The sequence below is a fragment of the Nycticebus coucang genome, chromosome 2 (assembly GCF_027406575.1).
Source record: "Nycticebus coucang isolate mNycCou1 chromosome 2, mNycCou1.pri, whole genome shotgun sequence".
Classification (NCBI taxonomy): domain Eukaryota; kingdom Metazoa; phylum Chordata; class Mammalia; order Primates; family Lorisidae; genus Nycticebus; species Nycticebus coucang.
Genome location: NC_069781.1, coordinates 45,541,689 through 45,559,114, shown reverse-complemented (window position 1 = coordinate 45,559,114; position 17,426 = coordinate 45,541,689). Strand labels below are relative to the sequence as shown.

General features: G+C 43.9%; 1 protein-coding gene across 3 annotated transcripts in view; it reads left to right on the top strand.

The window, feature by feature from the left end:
* Window positions 1-16,810, top strand: part of NFX1 (nuclear transcription factor, X-box binding 1) — a 101,373-nt gene extending 84,563 nt beyond the window's left edge. For all 3 annotated transcript variants that reach the window (XM_053570701.1, XM_053570704.1, XM_053570707.1), the window contains exons 17-24: window positions 809-878; window positions 2,546-2,647; window positions 3,292-3,333; window positions 10,475-10,573; window positions 11,132-11,198; window positions 12,268-12,413; window positions 13,362-13,466; window positions 15,290-16,810. In XM_053570701.1, coding sequence (XP_053426676.1) covers window positions 809-878; window positions 2,546-2,647; window positions 3,292-3,333; window positions 10,475-10,573; window positions 11,132-11,198; window positions 12,268-12,413; window positions 13,362-13,466; window positions 15,290-15,362 — 704 coding nt within the window. In that variant the 3' untranslated portion in view covers window positions 15,363-16,810. The remainder of the gene's footprint in view (window positions 1-808; window positions 879-2,545; window positions 2,648-3,291; window positions 3,334-10,474; window positions 10,574-11,131; window positions 11,199-12,267; window positions 12,414-13,361; window positions 13,467-15,289) is intronic.
* The last annotated feature ends 616 nt before the right edge of the window (window positions 16,811-17,426 follow it).

The following is a 17,426-nucleotide window of genomic DNA, read 5'->3' as shown; positions in this document are numbered from 1 at the left end:
TGAGCTGGCAGGTTCGAATCCAGCCCGGCCCGCCAAACAACAATGACAGCTGCAAACAAAAAAAAATAGCCGGGTGTTGTGGCGGGCGCCTGTAGTCCCAGCTACTTGGGAGGTAGAAGCAGGAGAATTGCTTGAGCTCAGGAGTTGGAGGTTGCTGTAAGCTGTGATGCCACAGCAGTCTACCCAGGGTGACAGCTTGAGGCTGTGTCTCAAAAAAAAAAAATCTGTTTTGTGCAAGACATTGTCTAAGGTTCTGGGGCTAAATTAGTGAGTAGGAGACATACGGTACCTCACAATTTAAGGAACAAATACTCAATGTTCTCTCAGTTAACTAATTATGACTATGGTGTCATGGAGAAGTTATTATACCCTCATGGAGGGTGCTATGAAAGCATGTAGATGGGAGAGTTGGCCTAATCTGTGGGGTCAGGCAAGGCCACCCTGAAAAAGTGAAAGCAAAGGAATCAGGTAGAGTTGGTTAGACCTCACTTTGACCTTGGGCAAGTGTCCATCTCTGGATCAGTGGTGAAAACTTTAGTCCTATCCCATCAGCCAGGATTAAGAACAGAAGTAGTTTCCAGAAGGGGACATTGTGGACAGAGCAATTCCCTCCTAGCCTTTCAACTGTTAACAATTAACTCCTGTTAATTTACACATGTGGTTAGTTTCTTCTATCTTAGAGAGCTGCCACTCACTGACTCTATTCTCTGCCATAGTTTGATCTGAGAAAGATTTAAAAGTGAAACCTGCTTATTCACATGGTTCCTATGTGCTGTAAGTTGCTGCATGTTAATCTGATTTCAGGTAGAGCTGCAGTGCGAATGTGAACGAAGAAAAGAGATGGTGATTTGCTCTGAAGCATCCAGTACTTATCAAAGGTTAGTGCTACTTAAACATTAACAACTGGGCGGCGCCTGTGGCTCAGTGAGTAGGGCGCCGGCCCCATATGCCGAGGGTGGCGGGTTCGGACCCAGCCCCGGCCAAACTGCAACAGAAAAATAGCCGGGCGTTGTGGTGCGTGCCTGTAGTCCCATCTGCTCAGGAGGCTGAGGCAAGAGAATTGCGTAAGCCCAAGAGTTAGAGGTTGCTGTGAGCCGTGTGATGCCACGGCACTCTACCGAGGGTGGTACAGTGAGACTCTTGTCTCTACAAAAAAAAAAATAAATAAATAAACATTAACAACTGGTGGACCCAAGTGAAGGGGATACATGTGTTTATGGTGGGATCCTTTCAGCTTTTCTAAGAAAGGCTGGAAAGTTTTTTTGTTTGTTTTTAAGACAGAATCTCACTCTATTGCCCTTGATAGAGTGCCATGGTGTCACAGCTCATAGCAACCTCAAATTCTTGGGCTTAAGCGATTCTCTTGCCTCAGCTTCCCAAGTAGCTGGGACTACAGGCACCTGCCAGAAGGCCCAGCTATTTTTTGGTTGTAGTTGTTGTTTTGCAGGCCCAGGCCAGGTTCAAACCCACCAGCCTTGGTATATGTGGCTGGAACCATAACCACTGTGCTGCAGGTCCTGAGCCATGGCTAGAAAGTTTTTTTAAAGAAATTTATTTAAATCTAGTTTCTTGGCTGGGTACGGTGTGGCTCATGTCTATAATCCTGACACTCAGGGAGGCTGAGGCAAGGGGATCTCTTGAGCTCAGGAGTTCAAGACCAGCCTGAGCAAGAGTGAGACCCTTTCTGTACTAAAAATAGAAAAAAATTAGCTGGCAGTGTAGACAGTGCCTGTAGCCAGCTCCTTGAGAGTCTGAGGCAGGAGAATTGCTTGAACCCAGGAATTTAAGGTTGCTGTGAGCTAGGCTAACACCCTGGCACTCTAGCTTGGGTGACAGAGGGAGACTGATTATTTTGTGAGGTATCTTTGCAGATTCCTGAAATCTTAGGACCTATAAAGTCATACAGGGATCTCAGGACAGAGGTAGAGGTGTTAGAGAATGAATGGGTGTGTGTATCTGTGGTTAGATACACAGATGCAGGGTATGCAGACATAGGATTAGCCGTGTTTGAGTACCTACAGAGTGCCAGGCATTGGCCTGGATGCTCAAGTGGATACTGAGCAGTTGGGTTACCTCACTGTTTCCTGTATAGCTTCTTAGAATCTAATTGAGGAGAAATGATACAGCATGTGGGTAGTTCGTAATAGATGGGCTTCCAAAGCCACACAGATTGTCACGCATAGATTTGTTTTGAATAAGATCTTCTGGGGTGGCACCTGTGGCTCAGTGGGTAGGGCGCCGGCCCCATATACTGAGGGTGGCAGGTTCAAACCTGATCCCAGCCAAGCTGCAACAAAAAAATAACCAGGCATTGTGGCAGGCACCTGTAGTCCCAGATACTCGGGAGGCTGAGGCAAGAGAATTGTCTAAGCGCAGGAGTTGGAGGTTATTGTGAGCTGTGACACCACAGCACTCCACCAAGGGCAATAAAGTGAGACTCTGTATCTAAAAAAAAAAAAAAGAAAAGAAAAAGGTCTTCTGCATCCCCAGTATGGTTCTAATGAAACTGCAATGGCTCTTCTTCTGTTTCTTTTTTATATTTCAGAATAGCTGCTATTTCCATAGCCTCTAAAATAACAGACATGCAGCTCGGAGATTCAGTGGAGATCAGCAAGTTAATTACCAAGAAGGAAGTTCACCAAGCCAGGTAATTCATCTTTAAAACGGATATACTCATATATGCCTTCTTTGTTCAATTAGATTAGAGGCCAGGGATCATTCATTTATCTCAACACTCCACAGTACAGCCTTGCACCCACAGAAGGTGTTCAACAAACATTTGATGTTAAGAGGCCAAGCCCATTCCAACCATAGTGAATCCTACTCAACATACAGCTAAGACTAGAGGAGACCTTCCAGACCTCACTCTGGATAGTAGACACAGGAAGCAAAGACCTGTATGTGTCCAGCCAAGGAGAATAGAGAACCAAAGTGGTGGTTGTGTTTAAAAAGGGAAGTGAGTCCATTAGAGGGACACTTGGGGAGCATTTTGGGAGCTGAGCAGCCAGAAATACTCTGAGGGCCACCTGAGGACTTCTAGATCCCCATAACCCAGAAGGCTGCTCACCTGTACTTGAAAGGGGGCCTCATTCAGCCATTCCTGGGTTGGGGTCCCAGGGAGATAAGGAGAGTCCCAAGGTAGGGGATGCTTGTGGGACCTGAAGAGTAAGTGGCCTCACAGGGTCTTCCTGGCCTGGGGAGATTTCCTTTAGCAAAAGTCAGCTGTCTAAGACTTCTTTTCTTGCTGGATAAGAACTATAACTTAACTATTTTTTCTATTTGCTTATCAAGGCTGGAGTGTGATGAGGAGTGTTCAGCCTTAGAAAGGAAAAAGTAAGTAGTTTCAACCCCTGTTTATCTCCTTGCCCTTGAGCTATGTGAAATTAAAGAGAGGGAGCAACCCTTAAGACCTTCAGGACTGACTTGGCGCCTGTGGCTCAAGCGGCTAAGGCGCTGGCCACATACACCTGAGCTGGCCGGTTCAAATCCAGCCTGGGCCTGCCAAACAACAATGACGGCTGCAACCAAAAAGCTGGGCATTGTGGCGGGCACCTGTAGTCCCAGCTACCTGGGAGGCAGAGGCAGGAGAATCACTTCAGGCTCTGTCTCAAAAAAAAAAAAGACATTCAGGACTGCTCTGAATCTTTTATTGCTGTTCAAGAGTAAGAGAGACACGATCATTAAGAAGCGAATTGTCAGCTCCGCACCTGTGGCTCAAGCAGCTAAGGCGCCAGCCACATACACCTGAGCTGGTGGGTTCAAATGCAGCCCTGGCCTACCAAACAACAATGACAGCTACAACCAAAAAATACCCAGGCGTTGTGGCGGGCACCTGCAGTCCCAGCTACTTGGGAGGCGGAGGCAGGAGAATCGCTTGAGCCCAGGAGTTGGAGGTTGCTGTGAGCTATGATGCCACAGCACTCTACCCAGGGTGACAGCTTGAGGCTCTGTCTCCAAAAAAAAAAAAAAAGCGAATTGTCTAAGTCAGTGGTTCTCAACCTTCCTAATGCTATGGCCCTTTAATACAGTTCCTGTGGGTTGCAACCCACAGGTTGAGAACCACTGGTCTAAGTGATAAACCACTCAAGTGATTTCAGCATATTCAGAAGCATAAGTCGTGTGGTTTGGAGCATGATGTAAACATCATATACTTACTGGCCAACTTCTGATTTGATTTTTTTTTTTTTTTTTTTTTTTTTTTTTTTGAGACAGAGTCTGAAGTTGTTGCCCTGGGTAGAGGGCATCATAGTTCACAGCATCCTCCAACTTGGACTCAAGCGATCCTCTTGCCTTAGTTTTTTCTGCTTTTAGTAGAGATGGCGTCTTGCTTTTGCTCAGGCTGGTCTCGAACTTGTGAGCTCAAGCAATCCACCCACCTCATCAGCCTCCCAGAGTGCTAGGATTACAGGCGTGAGCCACTGAGCCCAACTTGATTCTATTTTTATAGAGATGGGGTCTTGCTCTTGCTCAGGCTAGTCTCAAACACCTGGCTTTAAGCAATCCTACTGCCTTGGCCAACACACCCAGCCCTAGTTTGTAGTATTTTTGCGTGGTTTTTTTCATTACACATGTAACATTCATTCCTGTTGTTACACATAGCAACTTTGTTCACTTTCATTCCTGCAAGATATTTTATTGTATTAATACTCATTTATACATTCTACTATTAATGGGTGTGTGTATGTTGTTAAAAATATTGGGCTGTTATAAATAAAGCTGATAAGAATATTCTTATACTTGCATATAATTTCTGTTGGTTTTAAACACAGGAGTAGAGTTGCTGGTTAATAGGATTTACATATGTTTAGCTTTAGAAGATTTTGCCAAACAGCATCCAAAGTGGTCATACCAGATTATGCTCCCACCAGCAGTGTAGTCATTCCCATTGCTACACATTGTTTGTAGTACTTGACATTGTCGGTCTTTTTTTTTTTGTAGAGACAGAGTCTCACTGTACCGCCCTCGGGTAGAGTGCCGTGGCGTCACACGGCTCACAGCAACCTCTAACTCTTGGGCTTACGCGATTCTCTTGCCTCAGCCTCCCGAGCAGCTGGGACTACAGGCACCCGCCACAACGCCCGGCTATTTTTTTGTTGCAGTTTGGCCGGGGCTGGGTTTGAACCCGCCACCCTCGGCATATGGGGCCGGCACCCTACTCACTGAGCCACAGGCGCCGCCCGACATTGTCGGTCTTTTTAAATGTTTAGCCACCATTGTCGATATGTAGGAGGATATCATTAAGCTTTTCATTTTTATTTTCCTGATGATTTATGAAGTCGAATACCTTTCTTACATGTTTTGGCCATTGGATATCCCTTTTTGTGAAGTGCCTGTTCAAGTCTTTTGCTTACTTTCTAATTTTGTTGCCTCTCTTTTTTCAAGCCTATTGACTAATAGGAGTTCTTTACATATTCAGGATAAAAGTCTTTTGTTGGTCTTACACATCATGTGCATTTTATTGCACTCTGTACCTTCGTTTTGACTCTCTTAATGATGTCTTTTGATAAATAGAAGTTTCTAATGTTAATTTTGTCCAGCTTGTCTTTTTTTCTTTTTACCACAATGCTTATGTTCAAGTAAAAGTTTACTGTCTTTTCCTTAGTTGACAGAAAAATTTGTCTGTCCTAAGGTCAGGATGACCTGCTATTACTGTTTAGAAGTCATAATATTTTACCTTTCACATTTAGATCTACAGTTGACCTGGAATGATTTTCTTTTTTTTTTAGACAGAGTCTTTCTTTGTCACCCTGCGTAGAGTGCTACAGAGTCATAGCTCACAGTAACCTCAAACTCTTAGGCTGAAGTAATTCTTTTGCCTCAGCCTCCCAAGTAGCTGGGACTACAGGCAACTGCCACAATACCCAGCTAGTTTTTCTATTTTTAGTAGAGACAAGGTCTTGCTCTTGCTCAGGCTGGTCTCAAATCCTTGAGCTCAATCAATCCTCCCCCTCAGCCTCCCAGAGTGTTAGGATTACAGGCATGAAACACCATGCCCGGCTCTAGAATGATTTTTTTTTCTTTATTTTTTGGAGACAGAGTCTCTGTTGCCCTCAGTAGAGTGCTATGACATCACAGCTCACAGCAACCTCAAACTCTTGGGCTTAAGCGATTCTCTTGCCTCGGCCTCCCAAGTAACTGGGACCACAGGCTCCCACCACAGTGCCCGGCTATTTGTTGTTGTTGTTGTTGCAGTTGTCATTGTTGTTTTAGCTGGCCCAGGCTGGATTCAGTCTGGCCAGCCTGGGTGTACGTGTCTGGCGCCCTACCCACTAAGCTATGGGAGCTGCCCTATAATGATTTTATTTTTTTGGAGACAGAGCCTCAAGCTGTCGCCCTTGGGCGAGTGCTGTGGCATCACAGCTCACAGCAGCCTCCAACTCCTGGGCTCAAGTAATTCTCTCGCCTCAACCTCCCGAGTAGCTGGGACTACAGGCACCCGCCACAACACCCAGCCAGTTTTTTTTTTTTGGATTGTAGCTGTCGGTGTTTGGCGGGCCCAGGCTGGATTCAAACCCGCCAGCTGTGGAGCATGTGGCTGGCGCCTTAGCCACTTCTAAAAGCACTGAGCCACCTATAATGATTTTTTAAATGTGAACAATTCAGGTTTCTTCTCCATGTGAATATTTATTTGACCAATGCCAATATTGCCCTTTTCCTTGCACTCTGCAGTGCCACCTTTGTCATAAATCACATCATATATATGTGAGTCTGTTCTGAGCTTATTCTGTTCCATTGCACTAGTATCACACTGCCTTAATTATTTCACCTTTATAATGCGTCTTAATATCTGGTAGTCTACCTCCTCAAACATGGTTCTTAGAGATTGTCTTGACTATTTTTGGTCCTTTGCATTTGCACTTAATTTTTTTTTTTTTTTTTTTGAGACAGTCTCACTATGTCAGCCCTCAGTAGAGTACTGTGGCATCACAGCTCACAGCAACCTCAAACTCTTGGGCTTGAGCTATTCTCTTGCCTCAGCCTCCCAAGTAGCTGGGACTAGAGGCGCCTGCCACAACGCCCGGCTATTTTTTGGTTGTAGTTGTCATTGTTTGGCAAGCCCAAGCTGGGTTTGAACCCCCCAGCTCCCGTGGATGTGGCTGGCTTGCTGCTTGAGCTACAGGCACTGAGCCTGCACTTAAATTTTAGAATTAGTTTGTTAATAGATACCCAGGAAATCTGCTGGGATTTTGATTGAATGGGTATTTAATTTGTAGATTAACTTGGGGAGATTCAGCATCTTTATAATACTGAGTTTTCTAAATCCATGAGCAGAGCATATCCTGCCATTTCATGTCTTCTTCGATTTCTCTTACTGATACTTTATAATATTCTGTATATAGATTTTTTTATGTCTTTCAATAGATTGTTCCTTGCTCTTTAATGTTTTTTAATGCTGTCATAATGGTATTTTGGCTGTGCACAGTGGCTTATTCCTATTATCTTAGCACTCTGGGAGGCTGAGGCAGGAGAATCACTTGAGCTCAGGAGTTCGAGACCAGCCTGAGCAAGAAAGTGACCCCATCTCTACTAAAAATAGAAAAATTATCTGAGTGTTGTGGCAGTGGTCTATAGGATGCGCTACTTGGGAAGCTGAGGCACAAGGATCACTTGAGCCTGAGAATCGGAGGTTGCAGTGAGCTATGATGACACCACTGTACTCTACCCATGGCAACAGAGTAAGACTCTTGTCTTTAAAAAGTTAGAAAGAAAAAGCCTAAATGGGGAATGTTTAAATAAATTATGGGAAATACATAATTAGAAGAGTATGAGCTATTAAAACAGTTAAGTGTCCAACTGGGTGCCATGGCTCATGCCTATAATCCCAACACTTAAGGAGGCTGAGGCGGGAGGACTGCTTGAGATCAGGAGTTCAAGCCCAGGCTGGGCAACATAGTGAAGTCTTGTCTCCACAAGAAAAGTTTTTTAAATTAGCAGTATGTGCATATAGTCCTAGCTACTTGGAGTCTAAGTCAGATAGATCACGTGTGAGCCCAGGGATTCTAAGTTATAGTTGGCAACTATGATCGTGCCACTGCACTCCAGCCTGGGTGAAAGAGTCAGACCCAGTCTCTTAAAAAAATAATGAACAGTAAGTATGAAAACAGAATAGTAAGGGCGGCACCTGTGGCTCAAAGGAGTAGGGCACCGGCCCCATATGCCGAAGGTGGCGGGTTCAAACCCAGCCCTGGCCAAAAAAAACTGCAAGAAAAAAGAAAGAAAAATTAATTAATAAAAAGGTGTTATATAAAAAAAAGAAAGCAAAATAGTAATATGAAAAATGCTAATAATAAAATGAAGAGGGGGAAGGTGCAAAAGTTTTCTTAATTTAATTTAAATTTTAAATTTATTTTTATTGAAAAATAAAAGTTATATATATTGATATTTATGGTATACAGAATAGTATTTTAAAATATGTGTACAATGGCTAAATTAAGCTAATGAATATGCATTGCCTTACATTCTTATTTTCATGTGGTGAAACAGAGTTTCATATAAACTAATTGCAGATGCTTAAAATGATAGGCAAGCCAGGTCGGGTAGCGCATGACTATCGTCCCAGCTACTCAGGAGGATAAGAAAGGAGAATCCCTTGTGCCTAGGAGTTTAAGTCCAGCCTAAGCAACATAGCAAGATCCTAAATGAATTTTAGAAATTATAGGGAACCTGTTCAGGGTATTTTAAATTAGTATAGCCACTATAGAAAACAATATGGGGGCGGCGCCTGTGGCTCAGTCGGTAAGGCGCCGGCCCCATATACCGAGGGTGACAGGTTCAAACCCAGCCCCGGCCAAACTGCAACCAAAAAATAGCCGGGTGTTGTGGCGGGCGCCTGTAGTCCCAGCTGCTCGGGAGGCTGAGGCAGGAGAATCACTTAAGCCCAGGAGTTGGAGGTTGCTGTGAGCTGTGTGAGGCCACGGCACTCTACCGAGGGCCATAAAGTGAAACTCTGTCTCTACAAAAAAAAAAAAAATATATATGGAAGTTTCTTTAAAAGTTTTAAAGTAGCAATATCATATGATCTAGCATGCCACTACTGGATACATAAGGAAATGAAAGCAGAATGTCAAAAAGATATCCACACGCCCATGTTTATTGCAGCACTAATTTACTATAGCCAAGATACAGAATCAACTCAAGTGTCCAATACAGAGTAATAATTCAAGGAATTGGGTATATAGTGGAATGTTATTTGGCCTTATAAAAAGAACGAAATCATTTGCAGCAACATGAGCAGAACTGTAGGCCATTATGTTAAGTGAAAGAACCCAGGACAGAAAGAAAATACATGTTTTGGCTCCTATGCGAAAGGGAAAAAAGTTAATCTCATACAGGTAGAGAGTAGAATGATAGATAACTAGAGTCTGGGGAGGGTCAGTGGGAGAAGGGTTGAAGGGAGGTAGGTTAATGAGTATAAAAGGCGTAATTTCTATTCAACAGCAGACTAGAGTGACTATACAGGGGTGTCCCTGAAGTCGCCATATATAGGGAAAATGGGAAATCGGAGCTAAAGGTGCCTTCATTTACCAAGAAAAAAAAAATTTTTTTTTTTTTTTTTTTTTTTTTGAGACAAGAGTCTTTCTTTGTCACCCTCGGTAGAGTGCTGTGGTATCGTAACTCAAAACAACCTCAAACTCTTGGGCTCAAGCAATTCTTTTGCCTCAGCATCCCTAGGAGCTGGGATTATAGGCACCCGCCACGAATGCTCAGCTATGTTTCTTAGAAACAGGGTCTCGCTCTAGCTCAGGCTGGTCTCGATTTCATGAGCTTGAGCGATCTGCCTGCAACAGCCTCCCAGAGTACTAGGATTACAGGCATGAGCCACCACGCTGAGCCCTACTTATAAAATATTCATTACAAAATTTTACAAAGTATTTTCTATGTGTTAGCCACCTCCTTGTAAAATTTTATAATGAATATTTTGTATATAAAGGTACATTTAGCTACAATTTCCCATTTTCCCTATATACATCGACTTTAGGGGTGACTTTCGGGACACTACATAGTAACAACAATGTATTTGATATTTCAAAATAGCTAGAAGAGAGGACTTGAGTCCCATTTCTACTAAAAACAGAAAACTAGCCAGGTGTTGTGGCAGGCGCCTATAGTCCCAGCTACTCAAGAGGCTGAGTCTGGAGCCCAAGAGTTTGAGGTTGCTGTGAACTATGACGTGATGGCATTCTACCAAGGGCAATAGAGTGAGATTCTGTCTAAAAAAAAAAAAAACATAAAAAATCTGGGGTTTGACGCCTGTAGCTTAGCGGCTAAGGTGCCAGCCACATACGCCAGGGCTGGCAGGTTCGAACCCAGCCTGGTCCTGCCAAACAACAATCACAACTACAACAACAACAAAAATTTGGTTTACTGACTTGAGATAAGTAATGCATAAGGAATTTAGGATGTGGTAGGTACTCTATGATAGTTTCTCTCCCACTCCTTTCCTTTTATTTACATACTTCTCTCCCACTTCCAGGAGGTTAGCAGAGGCATTTCATATCACTGAGGATTCTGATCCTTTCAATGTACGTTCTTCAGGGTCAAAATTCAGTGATAGTTTGAAAGAAGATGGCAGGTATGTAACTTATTACACCTTTTTACCTGTGAGAGTAACACTCTTAATAAGAGTGCTTAGTCCTTTAAGATGTAGTAACTAATACACATTTCTTCTGCAGTTAAGCCAATTAAATCTGTTATAAGATATCCTTCTCTTAGTTTCTCAAAACTGTCCCTTTGAAGAGCTGAAGTTGAGGTGGGGGTGGGACTCTGGTAAGAGTTTGAGCCTTCTTGTTTTGTAAGTTTTCAGACTCAACTAGATGAAAGTGAAAGATCTCTGGGCTTCATTCCATCTGGTCTACCTGCATCTGACATTCACATGGGTTCTCACCTGGAGCAGTAACAGCTCCTGTCTCTTGGCCCTTTGATGGCTATTTCTCCATCTTCTTTTCTCATATTTTTTTTCTCTCGTTCTTCCTTCATTCTGTCACAGTTGACCTTCTGTTGTGTGACAATTCCTGACCTTTGCAGTTTTTCTGCCAACACTGTCTATTGTTTGCACTGTGCAGGCAAAGGGTGGAAGGAAGAGGCTCCCATAAGGACAGATGAAATTAACTGTGGTGATTTTTCATTTCAGGAAGGACTTAAGGTTTGTCAGTGACATCGAGAAGGAAATGGAAACCCTTGTGGAGGCTGTGAATAAGGTTGAAGTCAAAACATCCCACTGAACATTTCTCTAAGGCTAACTTGATAAAAAAAAGAAATCAAGTTGCAGAACACTGTCAGCCTAGAGTAGTTGTAGGAAGAAGTCATAACTTCCTTGAGAGTCCTTATTTTTCCCCAAATCCCATCCATGTAAGCTAAGAAAAACTCACTGGTAATAATTGAAAGACTGCGTGGAACACTTTGGCAGTCACAAGAAGTCCTCAGATCTTTGAAGGGCTGTGATACGGTAGGAGAGCACACTGGGTCTTTATTAACCCAAAGGCTGGAAAGAAATCCTAGGGGAAGGATAAAAGTATGCCTGGAACTGAAGAGAGTGGATAGACTCCTTCAAAAGGCTAAGACCCCCCTGTCCTAGACTGGCCAGGGATGTCAAGAAGGTAGCTTTAAGTGAAAAAAGTCTGACTTAGTCAGAAGCTGCCAGTGTGACAGCACCTCCCTCTTCAGTCAGTGGGGACTGGGAATGGGGTCAAGATGACTGATTGAGCTGCATATCTAAGATTGAGGGTTTTCCTTCCCCCTCTTCCCATTCCCTTCCTTTTCTCCCTTCTGTTAACACTTCCCTATGGAATACCTACATGAAAGAAAATATGGAATACATTGTTTCTATCCTAATTTAGAAACCTGAGCAAATGTATTCCTCTGCTTCTGTGTCCTTATATGCATACTCATGGTTTTTAGAATAGAACATGCTTTTATAGGAAATGAGATTTTCTTGTTTCATAAGTCTTCAGTGTATTTGGTCATTTCTTAGGAATATCACTCATTCTCTAGCTGTGGGACCTGTCAGAAGCAGGAGCAGTTAGTGTCTGTCTTAGTCTCTTTGTCCCTCACCCTGTCCAGCTGCTACTGTTGTCACTTACAGAGCAATAGCGTTCATCTTCTCAAACCTCTCTGGGTTTGCTTGGTAGTTAATAAAGCAGTATGTACTATAGACCTCTAAAATTTAGTCTGCTCTTACTGACCCACACTACTCTTGTAGTAAGGTTAGTTTTAAGTATTTTCTGTTTTCAGAATGATGTCAGTCAGTCATCTTTTCTCTCAATACAGGGAAAGAATACTAAGAAAAGCCACTGCTTCCCTCCCATGAACAGAGACCACCGCCGGATTATCCATGACCTGGCCCAGGCTTACGGCCTGGAGAGCGTGAGCTATGACAGTGAACCAAAGCGCAATGTTGTGGTCACTGCCATCAGGTAGGTTGATCTTGCTATTATGGGAGGAACTCCTCAAGAGAGCAGACTGGACCCACTTAGGTCCACTCTCCCACTTGGAAGCCTAGAAGGAAAATCTGCTTCCCTGGGATTTCTGTTTTTCTTTTTTTTTTGCAGTTTTTGGCCAGGGCTGGGTTTGAACCCGCCACCTCCGGCATATGGGGCCAGCGCCCTACTCTGTTGAGCCACAGGAGCTGCCCTTCCCTGGGATTTCTAAGATGATCTATAGGCCTGAGCCAGAGAGAAGAACCCATTCCTCAGTCCACAGGGCAAAAATACTGAATGTATCCAAGCCTCGCATCTGCCAAATCCACAGCACACACGGGGAGCAGCATTTTTTCAGGCAGAAGGAACAGACCCTGCGGGCCTGGGCAGAGTGCCTGCCCATCACATCAGTCCCTTCCCCTTCTGTTCTCTTATCCTCCCTCTAACCTCTCCCAGGCTCTATCCTGCTGGTATGAGGGAAATGGAAAGAATGCTAAGTCAAGGCATCCCCTATGAGCAGTGTTTTGCCATCAGAGGAAACTGAGGCAGTAACAGGAGCCAGGAGGGGACAGGCATAACCTAGAGTCACTGTCAGAACCTGAAAGAATAGGAAGCACTGGGCGGCGCCTGTGGCTCAAGGAGTAGGGCGCCGGTCCCATGTGCCGGAGGTGGTGGGTTCAAACCCAGCCCCGGCCAAAAATCACAAAAAAAAAAAGAATAGGAAGCACTTAGCAGTGGAAAAAACTCAAGTGTGACATGAGAGGAAGCAGCGTTAGGCCTAGCAGAGGAGGGTGGAAATGCCAAGGGTTAAATGCAGGTGACCACACCTGAGAGGAGACAGATATACCAGAGAGTGCTTAGCAGTGTCACAGACTGAGTTTCTAACTGCCTGTCTCTCCCAAACAATTCTTATTTTTTAATACTTGGTGTTTTGACTTTTATCAGAGGGAAATCCATCTGTCCTCCTACCACACTGACAGTTGTGCTTGAAAGGGAAATGCAGACACGGCCTCCACCACCAATTCCTCATCACAGACATCCAACAGACAAGTAAGAATTCTCCAGCAGAGGGACTTTACCTAACAAATGCAATCAGTAATAACTTGGTTTATTGTACCCTCAGTGAATCCCCAACAATTAAAAAAAAAAAAAAAAAGAATTCTCCAGCCACTCTCCAAAGGGACCTGTCTGTTGAGAGAAGCCAGCCGGGGCTGAACTGTCTTGGGCTGCACCAGCCATTGGTGGCTTTCTCAGGCCTGGCCTTGGGGTGCCATGTTCAAATATGTAAGATTTGATTGGCATGTCAAATATGTTTGTGCCAGAGGAATCCAAGTTTGATGTTTGTAATACTAGATTCCACTCCAGGGAGAGCAGTTGCTGAACATAGTTTCCACAGTATAGAATGTGGTGATACTGGGAAGTAGATTCTGTCTGTCACACCAGATGGTTTAGGACTAGAACACCCCTGGTTTAACAATAGTTACTCTGGGCTGGGTGCTAGTGACTCATGCCTGTAATCCTAGCATTTTGGGAGGCCAAGGTGGGTGGATAGCTTGAGCTCACAAGTTGAAGACCAGCTTGAGTAAAGGCGAGACCCTATCTCTACTAAAAATAGAAAAAAAAAAAAAAACTGAGCCAAGAGGATCATTTGACCCCAAGAGTTGGAGGCTGCCATGAGCTGTGATGCCATGGCACTTCCCAGGGTGACAGCTCGAGGCTCTGTCTCAAAAAAAAAAAAAAAAAAAGTTGTTACTCTGTAGATGGAAATGGGTTTAGAGGTGAAAGCTAGCTAAGTGAAGGGGGTGGGGGAACTTGAAAGTTTTATTTCTATATGGTTTGAACAATTTTTACAACATATTCATGATTTAAAGAGAAAAGAAAACCAAACCAGCAAGGAGCAAGTCTGTGTGATATTTTCTCAGACAGGAGCAGAGGGGGGCACCGTCCTGCAATCTCTTTCTTCCTTGTCAGAAAGGGACCCCAGATGCCATACTCTGACCAAGACAGTGGGCCAAAAGAGATTCCTACTCCTGTTCGGGCCTTCACACAAATTCTAGCAGTACCTCTACTACGCTTCCAGAATAAAACCTCTGTATGGGGGCAGCGCCTAAGGCTCAAAGGAGTAGGGTGCTGGCCCCATATACCGGAGGTGGCGGGTTCAAACCCAGCCCCGGCCAAAAAAAAAACCTCTAGATGGATGGTTAGGACAGTTTACTAGGTCGCCATTAAGGCCGTAGCAAATTAGTGTTGCATGGGACTGGATAAGATAGCTAAGTATTGGCTCGGTGCCCATAGCACAGTGTTTGCAGCGTCAGCCACATACACCGAAGGTGGCAGGTTCAAACCCAGCCAGGGCCAGCTAACCAACAATGACAACTGCAACAAAAAATAGCCTCAAAAAAGGAAGAAAAAACAAGATAGCTAAGTGTTGCCTGTTGGGTACAGCCTCAGCCAAGAGCATCTGGAGCCATGCAGCTCCCCAGGACCAGTTCCTCTTCCCCTTAAAAACCAGGGGTCCCAGGTCTGATCAAAAGGACAGAGGTCCCTCATGGACAGAGGTTTTCAAAATGTGAGGGATATTCCAAGACCTTGCCCCAGCTGTGCCCCATAGGCATAATCATATGGAATCATTGGCCTATTTATGCCATGATGTCTTTTTTTGCCCCTTTGCTTGCTTTATGTTTAGAAAGAATAGTACTAATATAATAAATATCTGTGTGGCCATCACCAAATTTTAACAATTACCAGCTCATGTTTGCCCCTGTCTTATCAAAGCTCACAAATGGTAAATCAGCTAATCCTTAACTTTCTGAAGACCTGTATTTGTTTCCTCCAAAGATGAAAAGATTGAACATTCTTTGTTTGCTTTTCAGGAATTCTGGGAGCTGTAATTTACAGAAAATAGCCAAGGAGCCAATAATTGACTACTTTGATGTCCAGGACTGAGAAGATCAAGATGCACTTAGATAAAAGAATGATTAGGTGTAGTGGAGACTAATCTGCCAGCAGATAAATCATGCTTGTTCCCTACTGCCTGACAGAATCAGCGTCATATACTGTCTTATGCTGATACATCCAAAGCATGAGTGTATCAGAAATCCCTTTGTCTATTCCTGTCTGCATAAAACATTTCAGTGTGGCCAGATCTCTGACTGGATGAGTCCAAGGAATTCAGTTATATATTTGAAGAGGCTTCTCATGCCATCGCTGTGCTTGCTCTGAGGGTTGACTATTATGCTTTATTTGGACAAACCAGAATTTTAGCCCAAAACCGGCTTTAGGGCACTTATTCATAGCCTCAGTTGTCCCAGTTTTTCATTCTCCTCAAACTATCTGAAATGTCAACAAACCTCCCTTTATCCAAACTGATTGAAATCTTTGGAAAGACACAAGCGCATTTTGTACTCTAAAATAATCAAACATTGAACTGGTATACCATATCTGGAATCACACATTTTGTCTTCAACCCAACTTTCTTACCTAAGTCTTTTGCCAAAAGCTCTCATTGATCTATCTAGCTGAACTTCTTTTAATGGTTCTCAGTGCTGTTAGTTCTGAACCTAGGGAGAAGGATCGGGTTGCTTTACAGAATTCCAATTCCTTAGGTCCCTGGCACTTCTCAAACCACATCATTGAGCCTATTCAGTGACAGTCAGTTTAGCCATCCACCATGGGAGTACATAGAGCAAACTGTTTCTTCTGCCAAGTTCACACTGTGGCCTCTTAATTGACCAGTGTAGCCCAAACTCCTATGTTAGAAAGAGTCTCCACATGGACAACTGTGTAGCTTTTTCCTAGGCCTTCAACAACCATATTGGCTCTCCCTGTCTCTGAGCTCTGCACTTCTGTTTGAATATTCAAAGAAGTATGTGGACAGTCCAGGGCTTATGTCCAGCATCCATTGGAGGCATTCTTCAGGCTTTTAGGTGTGTTGATAGATTAGTTTCACCTTCTATATTGGCACTTCTCCAGCATAAAGGGCAGACTTCCAGCAATTTCCTTCTGCTCCAGCACAGGCCACAAGCCCCAGAGCAGCAGCAGGAGATTAGAAAAATGGAGTCACGAAGCAAGGCACTTAATTTTTGTGGGAAGATCAGGGCTGCCCTTTGGTCCTCATCTTTCAAGCAGTAGATTCAGTGGTAAACTGTACTTGTGAGAGCATCTCAGTCAGGAGGAGGCAGGTGCCCTGATTTCAGATTCTAGCTCTGCCACATAACAGCTTGTCATTTGATGGAGTGAAAGTTTCACCAGCTTCACCGGTGTTGTGGGGATTACAGGAATGACATATATAGAGATAAGTGCTCAGAGTTCATAAAAATGATACTTGGTATCTAGAAAATATGTAAACATCTTTATCCATAATACTAGCCAAGTAAAAAATATGGAATGCTCAACATGCCTCTTCTGGTGAACGTTTGCCTGCCTACCCTGTGCCAGCCTTGTGCTAGGGCTCTGGGAAGCATATGTGGCCTGTTTTCCTACATTTACTGATAGTAATCCAATGAGGACACATACCTGAATACAAGTTTTTAATAGAATTGGTTGGTCTGGCACAAATAGGTTGCTAATCTGTTATTAAGAGCTGAAGAACCCTTAGGGGAGTATATTGTGAAGTTGTAGGAATGGGGTAGCCCTCCTGGTTGGGGAGAGTTCAGACTGCGGCTTGGGGTAGCAGACTGCTATTTGCAGGAGGAAAGGCTGAGGGTTTGGTTTGTGGTGGATTTGAAGAAGGATTAGTTGTCCAGAGTGGGCAGACAACTGGAGGGATAAGTGATGGGGATGGAGAGGTAGACAGAGGTCACCTCATGAAGAGACTTGAGCTGCTAAAGATCCTAAGCAAAGTAGCATGGCCAGATTTATGATCTAGAGCAGGAGTCAGGAAATGTTGTCTATAAAAAAAAAACCAGATGGGGGAAGCACCTGTGGCTCAAAGGAGTGGGGCGCTGGCCCCATATGCCGGAGATGGCGGGTTCAAACCCAGCCCCGGCCAAAAACTGCAAAGAAAACAGA